Source organism: Plectrocnemia conspersa, unplaced genomic scaffold (assembly GCF_051122295.1).
Source record: "Plectrocnemia conspersa isolate PC_06_02 unplaced genomic scaffold, ASM5112229v1 ptg000005l, whole genome shotgun sequence".
Classification (NCBI taxonomy): domain Eukaryota; kingdom Metazoa; phylum Arthropoda; class Insecta; order Trichoptera; family Polycentropodidae; genus Plectrocnemia; species Plectrocnemia conspersa.
In genome coordinates this window covers 21,510,149-21,529,159 of record NW_028277169.1, presented here as the reverse complement: position 1 = coordinate 21,529,159, position 19,011 = coordinate 21,510,149, and the positions used below count along the sequence as shown (strand labels likewise).

At 31.4% G+C, this 19,011-nt stretch overlaps 2 protein-coding genes and 1 long non-coding RNA gene across 4 annotated transcripts in view; 1 reads left to right on the top strand and 2 right to left on the bottom strand.

The window, feature by feature from the left end:
• Nucleotides 1–830: 830 nt before the first annotated feature.
• LOC148235169 (E3 ubiquitin-protein ligase MARCHF5-like) lies at nt 831–4,311 on the bottom strand. The gene is made up of 3 exons (XM_088186355.1): nt 4,068–4,311; nt 1,633–2,048; nt 831–1,487 (listed from the first exon to the last, which is right to left on the bottom strand). Exons 1-3 carry the CDS (start codon nt 4,221–4,223, stop codon nt 1,097–1,099), a joined length of 963 nt encoding a protein of 320 aa, XP_088042481.1. The 5' UTR covers nt 4,224–4,311; the 3' UTR covers nt 831–1,096.
• Nucleotides 4,088–8,884, top strand: LOC148235168 (uncharacterized). Its single transcript, XR_015809677.1, has 2 exons — nt 4,088–4,311; nt 8,591–8,884. It is a non-coding gene; the product is annotated as an uncharacterized LOC148235168 (long non-coding RNA).
• Nucleotides 5,734–19,011, bottom strand: part of LOC148235167 (cGMP-specific 3',5'-cyclic phosphodiesterase-like) — a 117,651-nt gene continuing 104,373 nt past the window's right edge. For both annotated transcript variants that reach the window (XM_088186351.1, XM_088186350.1), the window contains exons 8-18: nt 14,099–14,371; nt 13,170–13,295; nt 12,948–13,065; nt 10,611–10,702; nt 10,394–10,518; nt 9,111–9,309; nt 8,886–9,039; nt 8,544–8,703; nt 8,256–8,476; nt 6,901–7,078; nt 5,734–6,833 (exon numbers count right to left, since the gene is read on the bottom strand). In XM_088186351.1, the coding sequence (XP_088042477.1) occupies nt 6,671–6,833; nt 6,901–7,078; nt 8,256–8,476; nt 8,544–8,703; nt 8,886–9,039; nt 9,111–9,309; nt 10,394–10,518; nt 10,611–10,702; nt 12,948–13,065; nt 13,170–13,295; nt 14,099–14,371 (1,809 nt within the window). In that variant the 3' untranslated portion in view covers nt 5,734–6,670. The remainder of the gene's footprint in view (nt 6,834–6,900; nt 7,079–8,255; nt 8,477–8,543; nt 8,704–8,885; nt 9,040–9,110; nt 9,310–10,393; nt 10,519–10,610; nt 10,703–12,947; nt 13,066–13,169; nt 13,296–14,098; nt 14,372–19,011) is intronic.

Genomic DNA, 19,011 nt, shown 5'->3' with positions numbered 1-19,011 from the left:
GTATGTAACTACAGAACCCCTCCGGTATATGTTGGTAAAAATGTTTTTATTATTTTATTTTTTACCAAAAAAGTGTTGACGATTGATCGTATCGTATTAATATTGATGATTGAATTTGTAATGTTGAGAAAATATAAGATAGTTCTGTATAATGTAAGATTAACATTAATTATTTAAAAAAAAATATTTATAAATATGCATAGTTTTTACCGTATCGATGAAGTTTTTAGCTTTTTCCACCGATTTTCTTATTTTCAATTCGTTACTTAAAAACAAATACGTTAGTTGTTTGCGAAGTTGTTTTTTTTTAATTATTGTTAGCTTTAAATTTGGTGGGTGGATCAAAAAATTGTCGGAATGTATGAGCGTGAGAGTGTGAAGTGGTTCGCTAACGAGGATGTTTTTTTTTATAGTTATCTGTCGATATACTTGTCATTTTAATCCTCTCCCTGTATCGAAAATAACAAAAAATATATACTATCAAATACATATAATATATGTGTAGATTCTATTACCTTCTTACTCCCATATTGTCAGTTTTGATTTTGTTCATGACAAAGATAGACCGGATTTATCTATTTTTAATGTCAAATTTAGGCAGAATTTATGTAATGTAATTATGTATTTTTTAATATGATTGTAATTTATATATTATAATATCTCTTAGATATATTATATAAATTAAATACACACAAATATTTAAGAAAAACATGGTGTGTTTGTTATCATTATTTTCAGTCATTTTAATCAATTTTTAATACATCATAAACACTCATTCTTCCATATATATAAATGATAAATAACATGGGTTTTTAAATTTTAAACACATATTTGTAGTTAAAAAATTATATTTATTTTCAAACAATGTATTTATGGTGATTTTTTCATCAATTTCATAAATCGTTTATTTCGTTCACCAATACTATAATTTTAATTTAATACAACAAGAATTTAGTCAAAGAAATGCGATTGTAAATAAGAGACTGAGAATTTAATAAGTCGATGTCTTAAAAGTACTATCACTCTTTCTATCCGTTATATATACACAATTATAATAAAGAAATAAATACACTTTTTATCATGATTTTAAGAATTACTAATTAGTATCAGAGGACACTGCGTTGTCGGGCGACGGATAGTTTGCGATGGAGTGTCCTTCCGCGTACAGCCTGAGGTTGCTCGTGGTGTAGTCGAGAATTTTCCTGGAAGACTGGCGTATGAACAACTTTTGCTTGTGGTATATCGAGACGGCGCCCCTCAGCAACAAATATGTGAGGCCACCGAGGGTTGCCCTGTGCAGGTTGTTTTCTACTGAATTGAAAAACAATCGTCCCACTATGGTCGAAACCGTGGGCAACACAAGAGCACTGCACAATATCCTGGTTGGCGAATTGCTGCCTCCGACTACCAGAGAGACGCCTGTGTTACCGCTCCCAGGTGGAGGTGGGTCTGTAGAGTTGAAATTTCGCCGAGCAGCTTGTTCTTCTCTGTTTAAAAAATACAATAAATTAGCTATGAAATAGTAAAAGATTTTTTGTGAACGATGTTTCAAGATCAGATAATAAGATAAAAATTTTTTTTTCAAATTAATCGAGTGACGCATGAATATAAAATTAATTTAAACAAACTAACCTATCTAATCTGACGGCGTAACTATTTGATTGCAACGCTCGGAATATAGCATCCTCCCATCTCATTACCCTTTCGCATATTAGAACAGCGGGCACGGCAGGCAAGAACACCAGTAGCAGTATAGGATCGGCGGCTTCTAACATCTCCAGACCTTCTTTGTGGCCAAGAACCTGCATCACGGTAACGGCTCCGTACGTGATCGCTGTCCAATATATAGAGCCCAGCAGAGCTCCGCCGGTTATGAACGGGCACACTTTATGCGTGACCTCCTCGATCGTGTCTAAGACTGACACCAAAAAACCCATTGATTGAAATACTAAAATGTATTCGGTCTTGCATTGAGGACAAGTTATTTTCCTATTTATGTTTCCTTTTTGCATCACGTCGACCCATTTTTGAAGGCACACCTGATGAACCTGCAAATTGAATTAATTCACTATGAGATGTTTTCGCAAAAGTGGACGACCTTGACTGACTTGAACCAACAAATATGTTATCTTGCAGAAAGATAAAATGTTGATTTTAAAAAAATATTGATAAACGAATTGGTAATTTTTTATTAAAAAAATGTAAATAAAGACCTTGAATGTTAATAATGTAATCGAGGGTCAAACGCACACTTTTGTTTAATATGATTTACAATTTAAAGTGTGTTGTTTTTAAATATTTACATATTTTGCCACAAAGATAAAATAAAATTAATAGATTTCAACATGTTTTGACAAAATAAAAATGCAATTAAAATCAAGTTGAATTAAATAAAATAAAATCGATATCTAAAAACAAGACCACATAAACCGAGTTATCTGATCCTTGTGGTGATAAAAATGCTTGTACTGTATAATCTTATAGCACGAGTACATTTTGCCACTACTAATCGTGTTAATTTAGATAATGACTATTTTATGTTTTCAATATTAATAATCAGTAAATTTAGGATTCGTTGCAGAAGTGATACCATTTTCGGTGAATAACTCGCGAATTGTTTTATTTTTCTACTTTTGAGTTTATTATGAGAATAAAAGTAATTTTTTTAAGAAATATGTTTTTAATTTTTAGATAACGTGAATTATAATATAAATAGTTAAGTTATTTGCAAAAATATAATTAATTATTCTATAGAGAAAGTCGAATTGAGAAAGAGCAAAGATCTACAGGAAAGCGTATGAATTTATTCATATTTTAAATGTCAATGCTCTGATCAGAAATTTTCCTTATTGACAGACAAAAATACAGACAGATTTGTAAAGAAAATTACGTTTAAAAATTATTGATTAACGTGTAACTCATTTTAAACAAAGTTTATTTAAATAAATATTTGCTAGCAAATATTTGACAATTTTGAGTTCCAACGTCAGAACACAATACAAATGAAAATCTGGGATATTAAATACTTACATTCCATAAAAGAAGACAAGGAAAAATAATTAAGAATCCATATCAACTTTAGAATTTCATTTCAAATTTTGGAGAAATTACATTTTATTTTTTGCACATCATAAAAATGTATGCCTTACAAGATGAAAGCAATCTGTTACTATTTTGAATTAATTTTTGTTCCTTTTTCAAGTTTATGAGTGCGGAAAGCTTCATTCGCAAATAAAAGCGCTTCTTTATCTGTAATTGTAGCTCTTGACATAAAAATGACATCTACCTTATTTCTAATGTGGGCTTCATTGTTGGAGCAAGGCCAAAAGTATTGTTTCTATTAAGTATTGGTTTAAGAGCCGAATGGCGGTAAACCCTTTAGAGCAAAGCTTGTCGTTTCGTAAATATTATTTATATTTTAATTTTTAGAAATATTTATTTTAATTTTCAAGAGTTAAAGTAGGTACTCGTTAATAGATAGCATTTAGGGAAACGTATTGCTTCTACCTCTCAGGTTAGAACATATTAAGTGTAGCAGATAATACAGGGCTCGTCAGCAGACCGTGTTAAAGGCATTTTCTAAATTTAACAACAATAATGCACTCTTTTTCGTATTCAAATTAGCGCAAGTATGCTTCGATAAAATTAATGAGGCGATTTGCAATTTTTATTGTGACAATCAGCCATCTTTTATCACTCTCGGTCGATTGTCATTGAAAAATTCAGAAAATCGTTGAGTAATGTGAGTCAAACTGGATTTTGCATTAGCACTTTGATCTTGTCGAATCGATTGCAATTGACCTTGTTTTAAGATTATAATACGCCAATTTACGATGCAACTTTGAAGCGTGTTGACAGTTAAAATTTGAACGTGTGCGGCGTTCTCGTTTTTCAGTACGCTGAAAGATGGCAGAATATTTCTCGTTTATCGGCAATTATTTTTTCTGACAAACGTTGCAACATATACGGTAACATAACTCGGCGTGGGTAGGTTTCGTTGCGCAAATTGTGCGTTCGCGTCGAGTAGAGGAATCTAAACGGAAAGGTGAAGGATTTTTGGCACTCACCCAGCGGCCGGTGCCCCTGCAGCTGCACGGTTGCACCCAGTCGGTGAAGGTGGCGTCGGGGTCGCTGTCCGTTCCGTAACACACCCAGCAGCTCTTTTGGTTGCCTCCATTCCCGATTGCGAGCTCAGGGCGCTCGCCCTCGCCCTGCGGTTCCATCGCGAGCCGTCAACGCGGCAGCATCGCCCCGAAACAGACACCGCGAGCCAGCGGTGTTGCCATCGCGACGAGACGTTGAGACCAAATCGTACGTGAGCATGTTTTTTCACTTGCTTTTTATATCATAATTTTGGCCAGAAAAATGTATATATTGATCATAAATGTATGACACAATGCAGATTATCATTTTTTTGTAATATGCAAAAATACCACATCCACACCATTGCCACCAATAATAACCATATACATTTTAATTTTTAAAGAATAATATTAATTTTAAATAATTTATTAAATATGATATCACCTTTCCCCAATTATAAAAACGCTTGTCTAACTGAAATTTATTACATATCAGCCCATTAGTAAAAAACTACTGACTTATATATGTAATAATGATTATATTTATATGGATACTTCTTATATTTTGCATGTTTTCTTAAATTTGTGTTAGATATTTCCAATAATCAAAAAATATGCAATTTTATTAAGTTTTTCGTGTGCGCTTTCGAGTCAACATATTATTAAATTATTTTTATTTTCGACAATATTTTTCAAGTATTTCATATCACAAATGTAAATATGAGAAGTTTGTACAAATGTGTTTAAATATGTATGGACTAGTCGCCGAAATATTGGTGATCGGATAATTGTAGAAACCAAAATTGCAAACACAAAAATTCCGAGCAGCAAAGAATACAAATAAAATTGCTAAATTAGGGTTTCGAATGCAGTGACAGATCCAAAAAATTGACAGGGTGGCCATTCATAATTCATAAAAATCTTTAACTTTTTTTAATATTTAGTAGATCCACTCTTAGTTTTAACCCGTTTGACATACTGTTAACTAATGACTTGCAAGTGGACGTAGACAATTTTCTCCATTCTATCTGCAATTTTTTTCGCAGCTCAATTTTGTACTTGCAATTGTATTGAGCAACCATTTCTTGCGATTTTGCCCATAAGTATAAGATATAGGTCTGGTTTTGTCATTTTAAAAGCGTCAAGCCCTTTGACGCAAATCAACCCCTGCTTTTTAGCGAAGTATGGCACGGAAAGTTTTCTTGCTGAAATCAGACGGCTGTGCTTGGAAATATTTTTCAGCAGGAATCCGTTAAAGTGAATTCCATATTCGACTTTGGGTACTATGCAATCAGCTAGCTTCGAAGCATGTATACTATACCAGTAGTCCCAAAAACTTAAGAAAGTATGTTATTCAAAAAAATTATTGCTTAAGAAGTTTTAGAATAAAAGTTATTAATTTTTTTATGTGTTAACCAAATTTAGTTTAAAATTACCTTACCTAAATTCATTGGACCAAATGACTTTCGCCCAATCTTCAGATGTCCAATCTCAGTGTGAATGTTATTATTTTACTAAGATATTTCCATGGTCAGGAAAGCAACCGATAGAATAAATTAAGTTTGCAATAGTACTAATACTGATTTTGCTTTTATTTACTTTTTTTAGAAAAATATATTTTTTAAATGTATAAAATAAAATTCTTAGCATATTTTTCATCAATTTATTTTTAAAGAATAAATATTATTTACATTATTATCACAATATAGATTACTACATACATAGAAACATTCATGTTCATAATAATTGTCTCTCACTATCGTTTTACAACCATATTAACTATTCTACATACATATATCTAAATATTGCCAAAATCAACTATGCACATTGTTCTGAATCGAGAACGAAATGAGAAAGTTGTTATTTTTTACCATAATAAATTTTTACTTTTTTTCAAATTTGACTGTCATCGAGCGATTTAGAGATACAATAATAAATTATGTATAGTCTTATAATGAGGAATATTATCTATACATTATTTGTGAGGAATAGAAGAAGTTTATAATTAAAAATAATTTTTGTATAAAACTCACTAATTATCTACTGAAATTTGAAAAAATTCAATTTGACTAGCACGTAGATATTATATATTATGGAGCAATAAAAACATAATAATTATTTATTTATAATTAGACATAAGGCCAATCTTTAAATCTCAGTTAGGAGAGACTTCAAGAACCGTTCAGTCTTTTCAAGCATCAATCAACGCCTTTCCAAATTAAATATGATTAATAAAACTAATTTAATACTTTGTTTTTAGAAAATAAATATTTAGGCCCTAAAGGTGAACACACAATATATTTATGAAATATATTGTAACTGGATGTATAATATTAAAAAAATCCTTTTTAAGGTACGACGGCGACAGTAAAAAAATGGACGGCGTCGCCAGTTTTGTTAATAATAATATCTTTGTAAAACAATAATAAAACACTAAAATTTTAGTACAAGTTCATATTTACATAGTTTATAGTATTGCTATCGTTTTATTTAAATAGTAGACTCGAGAAGACTTAATTATATAAGGAATGCGTATGAAGGAATGATTTAATAATTTACATAATCACAATCATGTCTATTTTAAATTGTCACAACAATTCACAAAGTTTACTTTTGTGCTTAGACGGCTTCGGCTTAACCGGAGGCACGACTGGCTTCTTTTCTTTACCGTTGCTCTCCTCATATATTGTCGTATTTGAAGAATTCTCATTGTTCGAGTGTCTTCTTTCGGACGAAGCGTTATAAAGTGATCTGAAATGATGATTGTTGTATTTCATTATAGTGATACTCTTTTATTAAGCTCTGATTAATTAAGTACCTTGATAGACGTGATCGAACAGCCTTTCCGAGCGATTTCCCTTTTCTTAATGAATGAAATCTCGGTCTAGTAAATTGTGCACTGTTTGCATTTGCATTTTCTTTATCGTTGTCTGTTGCATGAGTGCAGTTTAGCGTTGTAACGGTGAATTCCAAATCTTTTATCACCTCGCACGATGCTGAAATATACAAATATTAAACTATTTTAAAAGAAGTAATTTATTTATTTTGTGTTTTATAAATATATAATAGAGGCAAATGAAAACCTTAGGAGTACAATACAATTCAAAACATAGCTTAAATGACAAAATTACATATAGTTTTAAGAGTGACCGATAGATAGCAGTAGGAAAACACATTAGTAGTTTAAAATACTGCAATACTTGAAACATGCATGTCTTGTATAATGAAGGGGTGAAACCCATTGACAATTATTTAAAGGATGATAGTTCAGTATGTTGATAAACATCTGTCACTCTAACAAGTATACAATTGAATACTCTTCTTTTATGATATTCTGTAGTTCCACAAAGTATTTGCAATCTCGAGTATCACAATTACTAACCTAGGAATTAAAAAAGTCGGATTTAACTTTTAAGAAGAAGATTACGGCTTCCTGTGCAGAATTGCAATTGGAAACGAAACATGGGTTCACTATCACTAGCTAGAAACCAAAAAAACGAGCAAGAAATGACGTTATACTTTATGAAATAGAAAAACTGTAAGACTAAAGAAAGGGGTAATCTGGAGTACTACATACATGCACATGAGAAACATTGCAATCCGTATAACAAATGTAGATTTCCTCAAGAATCTTCTTGGAACTGAAATTGAATCTAAATAACGTGGACTTTGTATATGTATATGTGTTTTGTTGCAGCATGATAATGCTCGGCTTTCAATGTTTGCAATGACTTGAATGTCTTGAACATATGTTTCTTGCGATTTTTACATCTATGGATCACTCAAATATGTGATGAGATAAGATAGGTTTAGGTCTGTGAAAAAGTTCAGTAGGTGGTGCACAAGTATCTGCTTATTCAGCCGAAAGAATTTTTATTAAGGTATTTATAAATTTATGCTTTTTCTAAACGTTGGAGTACTTGTAATGTACGTCGTTGAGAGTAGATAGAAACATATTTGTACTTTTTGGTTCAATCTCTTGTATAAAGATGTATTTTGTAAATATATATGTACAAGTTTAGTAGTAATTGTTTTTTATTAACTATAGACCTAAAGTAACTTTTAGCTCATATAAAATCAGAATTTTTAGTGCTATAAAGTTAAGTGTCATTAAGCAATGTTTTTACCAAAGTTCTTGCAATTATATAAATATACAAAATGTTTTATATTTACTTGAAAACTCTTCAATTGGTTTGTCAATTGTATCATGATCGATCCATGTTAGACCCATCTCCACTTTCTCAGCTAAGTCCTGCCACCGTTGTCTGTTATCTACCGTGCCCTCGTACAAAGGCATAATCCATGGAAATGTATCGGAGAGAACTTTATACAACGGAAGACATATCACATCTATAAAACCGACTTGCATTTGTGGTAGCTCATCTTTGCGTTCTCTGAAAGAATGTAATATGAAATAATGTATACATATTTATGTATTTCTCCACATTTAGTCAATCATACCTGTCCATCATTGCCACCGGTTGCTGATTAAGTTGTAATTTTTCTAGATCTCCCTGATCAAAGAACTCATCAGCTACTAGCTTAGCTACACGATGTTGAACTTCCCAGGGCTTAGCAATGGCCGATACGTCACAAGCGGTCATCATCATGCCACACAATACTAAAAGTAAATGAGGTATTTTTATTATTAAGTAAAGTATATATGTATGTACTAAAAAGCATTCTGGCAGCTGTTATTGTCAGTACATATAAATCATTGTGAGTCAATATATCATTCCATAATTAAACATCATTGAATCCCATTAATATAATATAACGTAAATTAAATTATTATTAACGTACATTCTTTTTTTTCTTCACTCTGCCAATCAAATTCTCCGTCATCGGTCAGTTCTAGAAATTTGCTCCTCTTCTTGAAATACATTGCTAAGTCGGTTGATAATATTGCAGTTTCGACCGTTTTCATCACTTGTTTGTAATCAACTGGTGATAGTGCCTAAAATAATATTAATATATATTTTTTGTAAATGATAACATGGTCAAATATAGTGCATTAGATATACTCACTTGAAAAATATTGTTGCTCTCGCTGTTTAATATCATCACACATTGATCAAAATGATGATGTTCCATTGTGGAAGTTGTGTATAGAATAGCTAATGGGCTCTCAGTTTTGGTTTGGAATGCGTTATTGGTTCCACGGTGGTCAAGATCATGGCAAAGACAAGCGACTAACAAACCGAGTATTTCTAGTTCTGACATGAATCTAAAAAATATAAATAAAAATATTATTCTATCTATAAATGTACAACATATGTATAATATATTTAACAGGGTTTTTGTATTTGTAAAACGATTATGTCCGGAACAGATAATCTGATATTTATTCATATTTTTTCATGTATAGAGAATTCGTTGGAAAAAATATAGAATATAATCTGTTATGCAATGGACATTGAGATGCTAAGAATTAATGACATTTTTTTTCACTGATTTGCTGATTTTTTTTATTATAAAAAATGGTGATTAAATTTGCAGACCAAAATAATTGAAATAATTTATTATTATCTATTTATTTATTCATTCATTATGGTCTAAACTTGGCGGCACTCATTGGCGGCACATTGACGTGATAGCGGTGGAAGGCGGGCCTTTTTGTTTGGTGGATTTCGACGGGAAGACAACGGCCGGTGGTGCCTCGTCCACCGTTCACTTACATATATTTCAATAAAAAACACGTAAATTCTATATACTTTCTATAAAATACTATTGTAGTGTCCTAATATGTGTGTAATTGCCACCCGTTACTATCCGTGTGCCAAAGTTATATTGAATTTTAACCGCCTAAACATCCGAAGTTAAATGATAATTAAATAATTTTGCTTATGATGTTTTAATCTTCATACCCTTAAGCGGTGTACATATGAACACCAAAAATTATTGGTATTTCAACCATTTGTTAAATATTAATGATATCCCTATCCACAAAAATGGAAAAAATGTATGATATTATTAGCTTTTACATTGGGCTACATTGTATCCCATCCTGATTCTTGACATGAAATTATTTTAAGAGGTATGTGCATTTAAATAAATACTTTGTTCCATAAAACGGAATGTTTGTGCATTTCAAACTTAACACATAACTACACTTCGCTTCCGACTTGGAATAAAAGAGTGTTCTCGCACAAACGAAGCCACGCGAAATCGATGAAGACGTTTTTAGGAATTTATTCACAGAATAACGTATGTCACGTGTTACATAATTAACGAGAAAAATTGGGTGCCGCATGTTAATGTTCTGTGTTATAATTATAGTTGAGAAAAGTTAAATAAAATAAAGTTCCTACCTTTCCATTTTCCCCGTTTTCAGCATGGCAAACATTGTTTGTGCGACGTTTAGAGCATGTCTCCAATTATGGTACTTCACGGGTCTGTAATTCTTCTTGACGCTCAGAATCCAGCGACACAAGACCTGAAAAGATACATTCAAAAGAAATATGCCTGCCTCTTTTTCTCAGTTGAGATATAATTTACGAAATTCAAGTTGCAAATTAAAATGCTTACGTCGTACGGTATGTGGTATTGTTGCACCAGATTGCACTGTAGGAACATTCTCAGTGTGGCACGGCAAGTATCCTCGTCGGAGAGGTCAAAATCTAAAAAAAGTCGAGCTCACGCTAATGAGGGCGGAAATGTTTGTATAGTTGGTACACCGAGTGTAGTACGTATAAAATATACAGGGTGCAAACATATCGAAAAGTACTTTTAAATGCTAATATCAGAACGAATCTTTGCTGAAAATAAAGCTTAATTCAAGTAATTTATTTCGATGTAATTAACCACAAAGCGTAATGCAAAAAACATACTTTATAAGTCGTGAAACATTATTAAAGCCATTACCATAGCCGTGAAGGTACCATTTTTTTTAAATAATACTCTAAAAATATACCATAGTACTACAATTTTAGCTTTTCTTATTAACAATATATAAACTTAAGGTTTTAGAATTAGAATAAAATTAAATGTATTATTAATAATTATAATCATATGTTAGATAAAAATAGTTATAGATAACTATAACTACAATATAAAATATTTAGGAATAATTTTAGATAAAAAAAAATATTTGAAGGAACATTGTAATTATAATACATAATCAAAAAAATAGTAGAAAAACAGATATATTATCTAAGATGTAGTTATTGTTGGACCATAAAATAAAATGTCATCTTTCATGTCTTTTACAACTAAATATTGTACATAAACATGGTTTAGTTGATGTTGTATATCCTTCGACATGACTGATATGCACACATGGGAAGCTGTTGCACTGTTTTTACAAGTTCATATCAAAAGCATTGGTTTTATAGTTATATGCCTAAAGGTATAGGGCTTCTTCTGCTTTACATCCTGCCAAGCTGCATAATAGGAAGCCAATGTAGCTTATCGAGCAGAATTTACAATGCTGTATTTTAAGTTGATCTTATTTCCTTTTAAAAACATAACACATACCGCGGTTTTCTCGGTGAAATCTAGCGCTAAAAATGTTTTTTTGTATTATGTTAAATTTAAAATAATATAATGCAATGGTTAAAATGATTAGAGTACGCTCGGGATAAGGATTCCGGTTTGTTATTGTGTGCGTGAACTGTGTGTCTCAAAACAATTTCGCTCAGAATATTTAATTTTTTTATTTTAAAAGAAAATATATGTTTATTTAACATACATACATCTGAGCTAAGTTGGAAATTTCAACGGACAATTAAAAATATATTATATAATCGAAGAAACCAGACATTGATGTCATTAATTAAATATTTGCAAAATTCAAAATCTTTCACTAGTCAAAAAAATATTGAAGTCTTTAGCTATTCTTCAAAAGCAAAAAGATATAAAATGGGGAAAGAAATTATTCGTAGATTCTTTAATGGCTCGACGACTCTATTAAATCATTAGAATCTATTGAATAAATTAAAAAATTATCATTGGCGCAACGATAAGAATAATAACTTTTTTAAGCCTGACAGAGAATAGTGTAAAAAAAACCAACAACGTACGGATTAATGGAAAAATAATTAAAATATTTTAATCCATGGGTAAGAGGACGAATAACTTACAGTGTATATTTGAAGCCTTGATATCAATTAACCCAGATATGCCCAAGAAATTTTGTTCTCTTAAAATTTCATTTATAAATTAAAAACAGTGGCACGAGTTTAGTGACCTACCCATGGGACAGTGGGCATATCTGGCTTAAACCAATATCAAGACAAAAGTATTTAAAATAAATCACTAGAGAAGATCGAACTTCTGTGCCACACTGCACTTTAATGACGAATACCAGCGTTGACGAATCAGCGACTGTCCTTAAAAGAGAAAGCGAACCACGAAGTACACGCTACATTGCTTCTCCCTCTCATATACATGTACACGCACACAATAAAAAAACCGGCATCCTTATCCCGAGCGTACTCTACACAGATTGCAGCACATATGTATTTTGCTATCTTAAAAATATTGCTTTTAACACTTAATATGCCAATCAATATGATTTTAAGTCGCGACCTTATTTTAGTATACTCGAAATTAAGATACCCAGCGTTAAGAATGAAACGTAATCGAATACGATTTTATGAATAACACCCTTTCAATCTAATATTTGACATTTAAAGAACAGTATTGAAGTATAAACACTGCACACGTTGTAGTTTAATATTTAAACATGTGATTCAATTTCAAAATCAATTAATGTAATATTTGAGAACCAGACAATATATACTTGTATTGTACCTTAAACTTGTTCGTTAAATGGTCGATAAAAATATCGTATTACACCTGAGGGTTGCAACTAGCACGTCTCTTTCATTCATTCGTCTCGAGTTACGACTTTTGTGTATATACCGTGAAAGTTATAGCTGTACAAATTGTAGTCTTCAGCTGAAGGAACGACTTCTCTAGACAACTTAACCGTGTCATCGCCAGAAGCGGTTGCATGATAAGACAGACACTCCAACGCCACCTGTGACGAAACATTTTAATTAAAACTAATTTAATTAAAGCCCTGAATTTTATAACAGATTAAAGCTGTGTTTCATTTTTGATGGTATTAATATGTTTTCTTACCTTTTGCTTTGCCATCAATTTGCATGCATTTTCGTACATTTGCGTGTTGTGTATGCCAAGTCCGCAAAATATAGCAAATGCCTCAAATATGGATACATCGCTTTCGGAGAATTGGCTATCGTTCTCCTATAAATAAAAAATGTATTTGCCTTATTAGACTGATTGAAATTCAGTTTATTAAATACTATGAATCATTAAAAAAATATTTCATCGATATAAAATAAATAATTAAAGTGCTTATTAAGTTAAATTATAATTCAGTTAGCACTGTAAATAAATATTTTTACCACATTTTTTTTACTATAAAAAATCATAATTATAATTTACTGCTTTAAATGAATTCAATATTTACAGTATATATCATAGTTGACATAAAAATATTGTCAAAAAATATTTTGCCTAAACAAAACTTACCTACATGTTTTATATTTAGATGGTATAAAAAAACCCTGACCTTATGATAACTCTGTTATTTTACCTTCTTTGTCAAAAATAAATAGTTTAAAATGCTTTAAATAAATATAGCACATATTCATTGTTAATTGCATTTTTATCATTGAAGCAAGTCATGTTGTGACTAATACAATTTTAAATTAAATAAAAATATTTCTCACTATTAATTTCGGCCAATACATATGAAATAACCTAATATATGAATATACAATACATAAAAAAAATCCTTTTAAATGCACATTAATATTGGTAGTTGGTGCATGCACGATAATGGGTCGTATGTTTGCGCTATATCGATTGGAAGCTCGTATATGGAAAGCCTATATAAACTTAATGGACCATTATTCCCAAATCGATTTTTATGCGCGCGCTACGCGTGTGGTCCAAGGAAGCGCACTTAAAAGTAACCTTGATGATCGATGTGCTATGATGAATCCTAGAACTATCTGCAGTTTTCCTTACTCCACTAAGCATACCTTATTGATGAGTTGAGCCACTCCAATCACCGTTTTCTGTCCATTGACAATTGGCATGCAAAGGATGGATTTGGCTCCACGAGCCTCTCTTTGCTCGTGAGCCAGCCAAGCTTCGACATCTCCGATGTTCAAGGTTTGTCCAGTGGATGCGACGTAAATCGCCAATTGGGCCAAAGTGCAGCTTTGGAGTTCTGCTGGTGTAGGCCTGGTCACTACGGCCGATCTGGAGGCTTCTCCTAGTTCGAAGACCACCGTGAAGCGAATCTTGGCATTCTGCGAATAATCAAATAAAAAAATATTATAGTATGCTTCATTGAAGGCAAAAAAAAAACATTTCAAATATAAATTATGTTTTATTAAAGAAAATGTCATTAATTATAATAATGTGCGACTACCTTTAGAAAGGTAATATCGAAGGAATCATTAATTTTTATTAGGAAAAAATGAAGAAAAATATCCCTTTATAAAATACCGTAACTGTCTCTCTCTCTATATATAATACGTATAAAAATTTAATTAAATTTATATTTAGAAAACATTTTATTATTTTATGTTATCGTCGTTAAAATTATATTATTATTTAGGTACATACATATTAAAGTATCTTAATAATATTTTGGTTATAATAAGAGGAGTTACGATGCTTGATTATATAACGCTTAGAGCCTTCGAAAGTAGCTTTTTCATATACAGCTACGTTTTAATCCTTAAATCCCTGAAGTAATATATTTTATGCAAATCATAAGCTCAATTCCATGAATTAGAATTTGTTTTTCAATTAGTTTATTAATTAGGGCAAAAAGTATATGATACGTTAGGAACATGTTTTACAAGAATCTTAGCAGTGGTGCTAGTCATTTGTGTATAATAAAATTAATTATTTATTATAAATGCTTCGTTGTAAGTAACAGGCGCTAGCCCAATGCGTTATAAGGATGCAAGTCTGGTATTTTACAGCCTCTAAAATTTATATTTAATTTAATTTTGAGATCCTTTTGTTTTCCAGAATTGTGGAAATGTTCAAAAGTCACTCCGATTCATAAAAAGGGTCCCAAATCTCAGATTGACAATTACAGGCCAATAGCTTTGATCTCATCACCTGCAAAATTATTTGAAATTGTTTTGCATAAATACATTTTTAATCATTGCAGGTGTATGCTTCTCGACCAACAACATGGTTTCCGTAAATCTCGAACCACTGTCACTAATCTAATGGTTTTGTCTAACTATGTTTCAAAATCATTGGACTCTGGTGTACAAGTGGACGTCATATACACAGATTTTGAAAAAGCATTTGATAAAGTTAACCATGCTTTACTTGTAAAAAAGTTATCTAATTTCGGGTTTTCTGAAGATCTCATAAATCTATTCTCAAATTATTTGACCAATAGATATCAATTCGTCAAGTATAATAACTCTTTTTCAGAACGATATAAGACCCCTACTGGAGTACCTCAAGGATCCAATTTGGGTCCATTGTTGTTTTTATTGTTCATTAATGACAGAAACAGCAATAGAGCATTCAGATTTTTTATTATATGCAGATGACTTGAAAATTTACAAGAAAATGCATTCGATTTCTGATTCCCTCGACCTACAGGAGGATCTCAACTCTATATGGAAATGGGCTTGCTATAACCAATTGCCTTTCAGTATAAAGAAATGTCACACAATTTCATTTTCAAGGTCGTTAACGCCAGAAAAATATTCATACCATCTAGGCGGATATTTTCTGGAAAGGTTTTCTTCAACTAAGGATTTAGGAGTGACTTTCGAAGAACGTTGGAAATTTAGCCAGCACATTGCAGACTCATAGCAGATCCTTAAAAATGCTCGGTTTCATCTTGAGAAATGCGCGTTACTTCAGGAATACTTTAGTATTGCGCACTCTTTATGATACTCTAGTCCGCAGCATACTAGAAACTAGCTCCATCATTTGGATCCCAGGCATAATGAATCAATGTAATGAATTGAAGCTGGAAAAAGTACAACGTAAATTTCTTCGATATTTATACTTGAAGGAATACGGGTATTATCCGTTCTTGTTTCCCAGTGCTTTTATTTTGGGAGCCCTGGGATACGTTTCTTTGTCGACTCGCAGAAGCATTTATGTAATTAAACACTTCTGGAAATTGCTCAAGGGCATCGTAGACAATCCTTCAGTGCTCGAGCAGCTTCAAATGTGGGCTCCTGAAGGTGGTTATAGTTCTCGGTCGCGTCCACTATTCTTGCCTGTTAAGTGTAGAACTGGAGCACTTGCCAACTCTTCTCTGGCCAAGGCTATTTATCTGCTCAATTCTGTCCATAGTAATATTGACATTTTCTCTTGCACATATGGAGTTTTGGTTCAATTCGTATGGGACAATGCACACCTGTTGAGGTGATTTGTGTCTGTTGTTTTGTCTTGTTTGTATTTGTATGTATTATGATGTATTAGTACTTTTGACTATCGTGACGCATTAGGTTAGCCTGTCAGGTCACGATGGTTATAATTTTAATAAATAAATAAATAATGGGATAAACACAATCAATAAGTAATGAGATACCAGACTGAAATCAGTGACACCTATTTTATTAATTATGAACTATTACAAGTGCGATTTTCTAATTATAGAAATGACACAAACATCACATTTTTCACAACAATTATTTAAAGCAAATTATGTGTATAATTAAAAAAATATACATACAATTATTTTATATTATATAAAATGAATTAAGTGAAGCAGCATTGATAATATCTTCTAACGAATCACCATATACAAAGTGAAAAGATATTTTGGAAGAAGTGCCTATTCATCATGATATTCATCAGTGAAATCTAGAAAAAGCCAATATGTGATGATCGATCAGAATTGCAATTATATATTAATCACTAATTCTGATCTTTCAGACACGAGCTTGAAAAACACATATTCGAGCCCAGGTCTATCGCACTGATTATATCTCCCACATAATATTTTCTCATCCTGTAGAAAACTAAATATAATAGAGTAACGTAAAAAATATACGTTTATTAAATATTTTTATTTGTATTGTATTATATACATTGGTGCAGTATCTAAGTGCCACTCAACTTTTTCATGGATAAATCATCCATTTAAGTGCCACTCAACTTTTTCATGGATAAATCAAAATAATGAATGAAAGGCATGTACATATATAAATCACGATAAAATATAATATTTGCACCTCAGCAATAAAAAAACATTATTTGCTATTTTTCTGTGACAGTACTAATTTTTTAATTTACATTTAGGCATTACAATCTAGTTTTTAGAAAATAAAATATTATTTACTAAAAAATCTAGTTGGTTTTATTTTACATCATATAAAATAATGTTAGATAAAAATTTAATATAGCTCTTCATTTTTATGATAAGAAATAGGTCTTCCATTTTTAGAACTACATTCAGTATATTATCTGATTTTAATGTATTTTGTAGGGGATCTTACATAATTGTCCAAGAGTATTGAACCAAGGTACTTTATCATAATCAAAAAGATAAGAGAAATAGCCACATTTAGAACACATAATCAAATGCCATAACCAAAACCAATTAATCACACTAACTGCTTTAAAATGTATTAATCTTCAAGACACGGGCCTAATATTATTCATTGTTTCGCTCAACGGTTGTTTTTCGTATATTTTGTTGACACCACAATGGTTTCGCACATAAAGAGCCACCCGAGAAACATTTTGTTTCATTATTGTCATTGTTTCATTAATGTTACTTAAAAGAGCGAGGAAAGCGATTGACTCATATCAGCGCCACGAACAGCAGAAATCAAAAACCAAAGAGACATTTTTTAAAAATATCACAGCACTCAGCATACAAACACTAAAATGTAGCACATATTGCTTAAAAATAGTTATTATGGGTATATGAGAAATATTTATAATTGTGGCGACCGTTTCGCTATCCTTTTCCGCCTAGAGGAGATAACGATATTTCTCGGAACCACTGAAGAAATCGCAAGTATTACTTCTTAAGAAATATAGAAACCGTTAGCTTATCTAAAGACATTTTGAGTCACTAGTTTCTAAGAAGTTTCAAAAAATTGGCTCTGAGCCACGCCCGACTATTTTTTTAAAGAACAGTTAACTATTTTTTATACTTTAGTTGACGCCAGGGTCTCAAACTTTTGACTATCATCATTCGCCAAGTTTTAGAGTTGCATCTCGTAGTGAGTATCTACACCAAAACTTATCCCTTCAAGGCTACATCCACAGAATGAGGCCTTGTTGACACCCCGTAGATGGCATGTCGCAGGGGAAATGCGCCTCTGGATATCGTGCCTCGTTTTCGTGTCCCTGCAGATGTTAATCAGTGTTTCACTATTATTTATAACATATTTAAAATATGTAGTTTTCATTATTATGTATAGTAGGTGAGAACATATTTCGAAACATAAATCTATAATTTTTCTTTGTCTGTGTTTATGTTTTTGTTAGTCTGTTTCACCAAAGACTCGCAATTTGCAATATTAATTTATTACGAAATTTGTAATAATATTATTATGTAAGTAAATATTAAGTTACAACATATCATAATATTTTATTTTTTTATTACGCATTTGACCATCATGAATTGACAGGTTTCCCTAATGTGTTATGATAGCCATTATACTAACAAGTTTTATTTAACGTTATACAATATATTAACTCCGCTAATATATGTACATACGTATCCATACACAAATTCTTACACTCACAGACATATTATTGAAGATTTACACGAAATTTTTACATTTATCATTACATATTTAATTATATAAAAATGATTATAGTGCACATCTAAAATAGATGAGCAACATCTTACATATTTTTTCTAGCTACTTATAATTATTACTGAAAAAAATATTGTGTTTGACAGCTCGTTGAGAAGCTGGATGTCTAGTGGAAGAAG

Bases quoted from the DNA above. Each gene is read 5' to 3' on its own strand.
- LOC148235169 (XM_088186355.1), bottom strand. From the start codon at position 4,223: ATGGAACCGCAGGGCGAGGGCGAGCGCCCTGAGCTCGCAATCGGGAAT. The intron at 2,049-4,067 runs GTGAGTGCCAAA...TTCAATTTGCAG, and splicing joins GCAGGGGCACCGGCCGCTGG to GTTCATCAGGTGTGCCTTCA. The intron at 1,488-1,632 runs GTTAGTTTGTTT...TTTTTTAAACAG, and splicing joins TACGCCGTCAGATTAGATAG to AGAAGAACAAGCTGCTCGGC.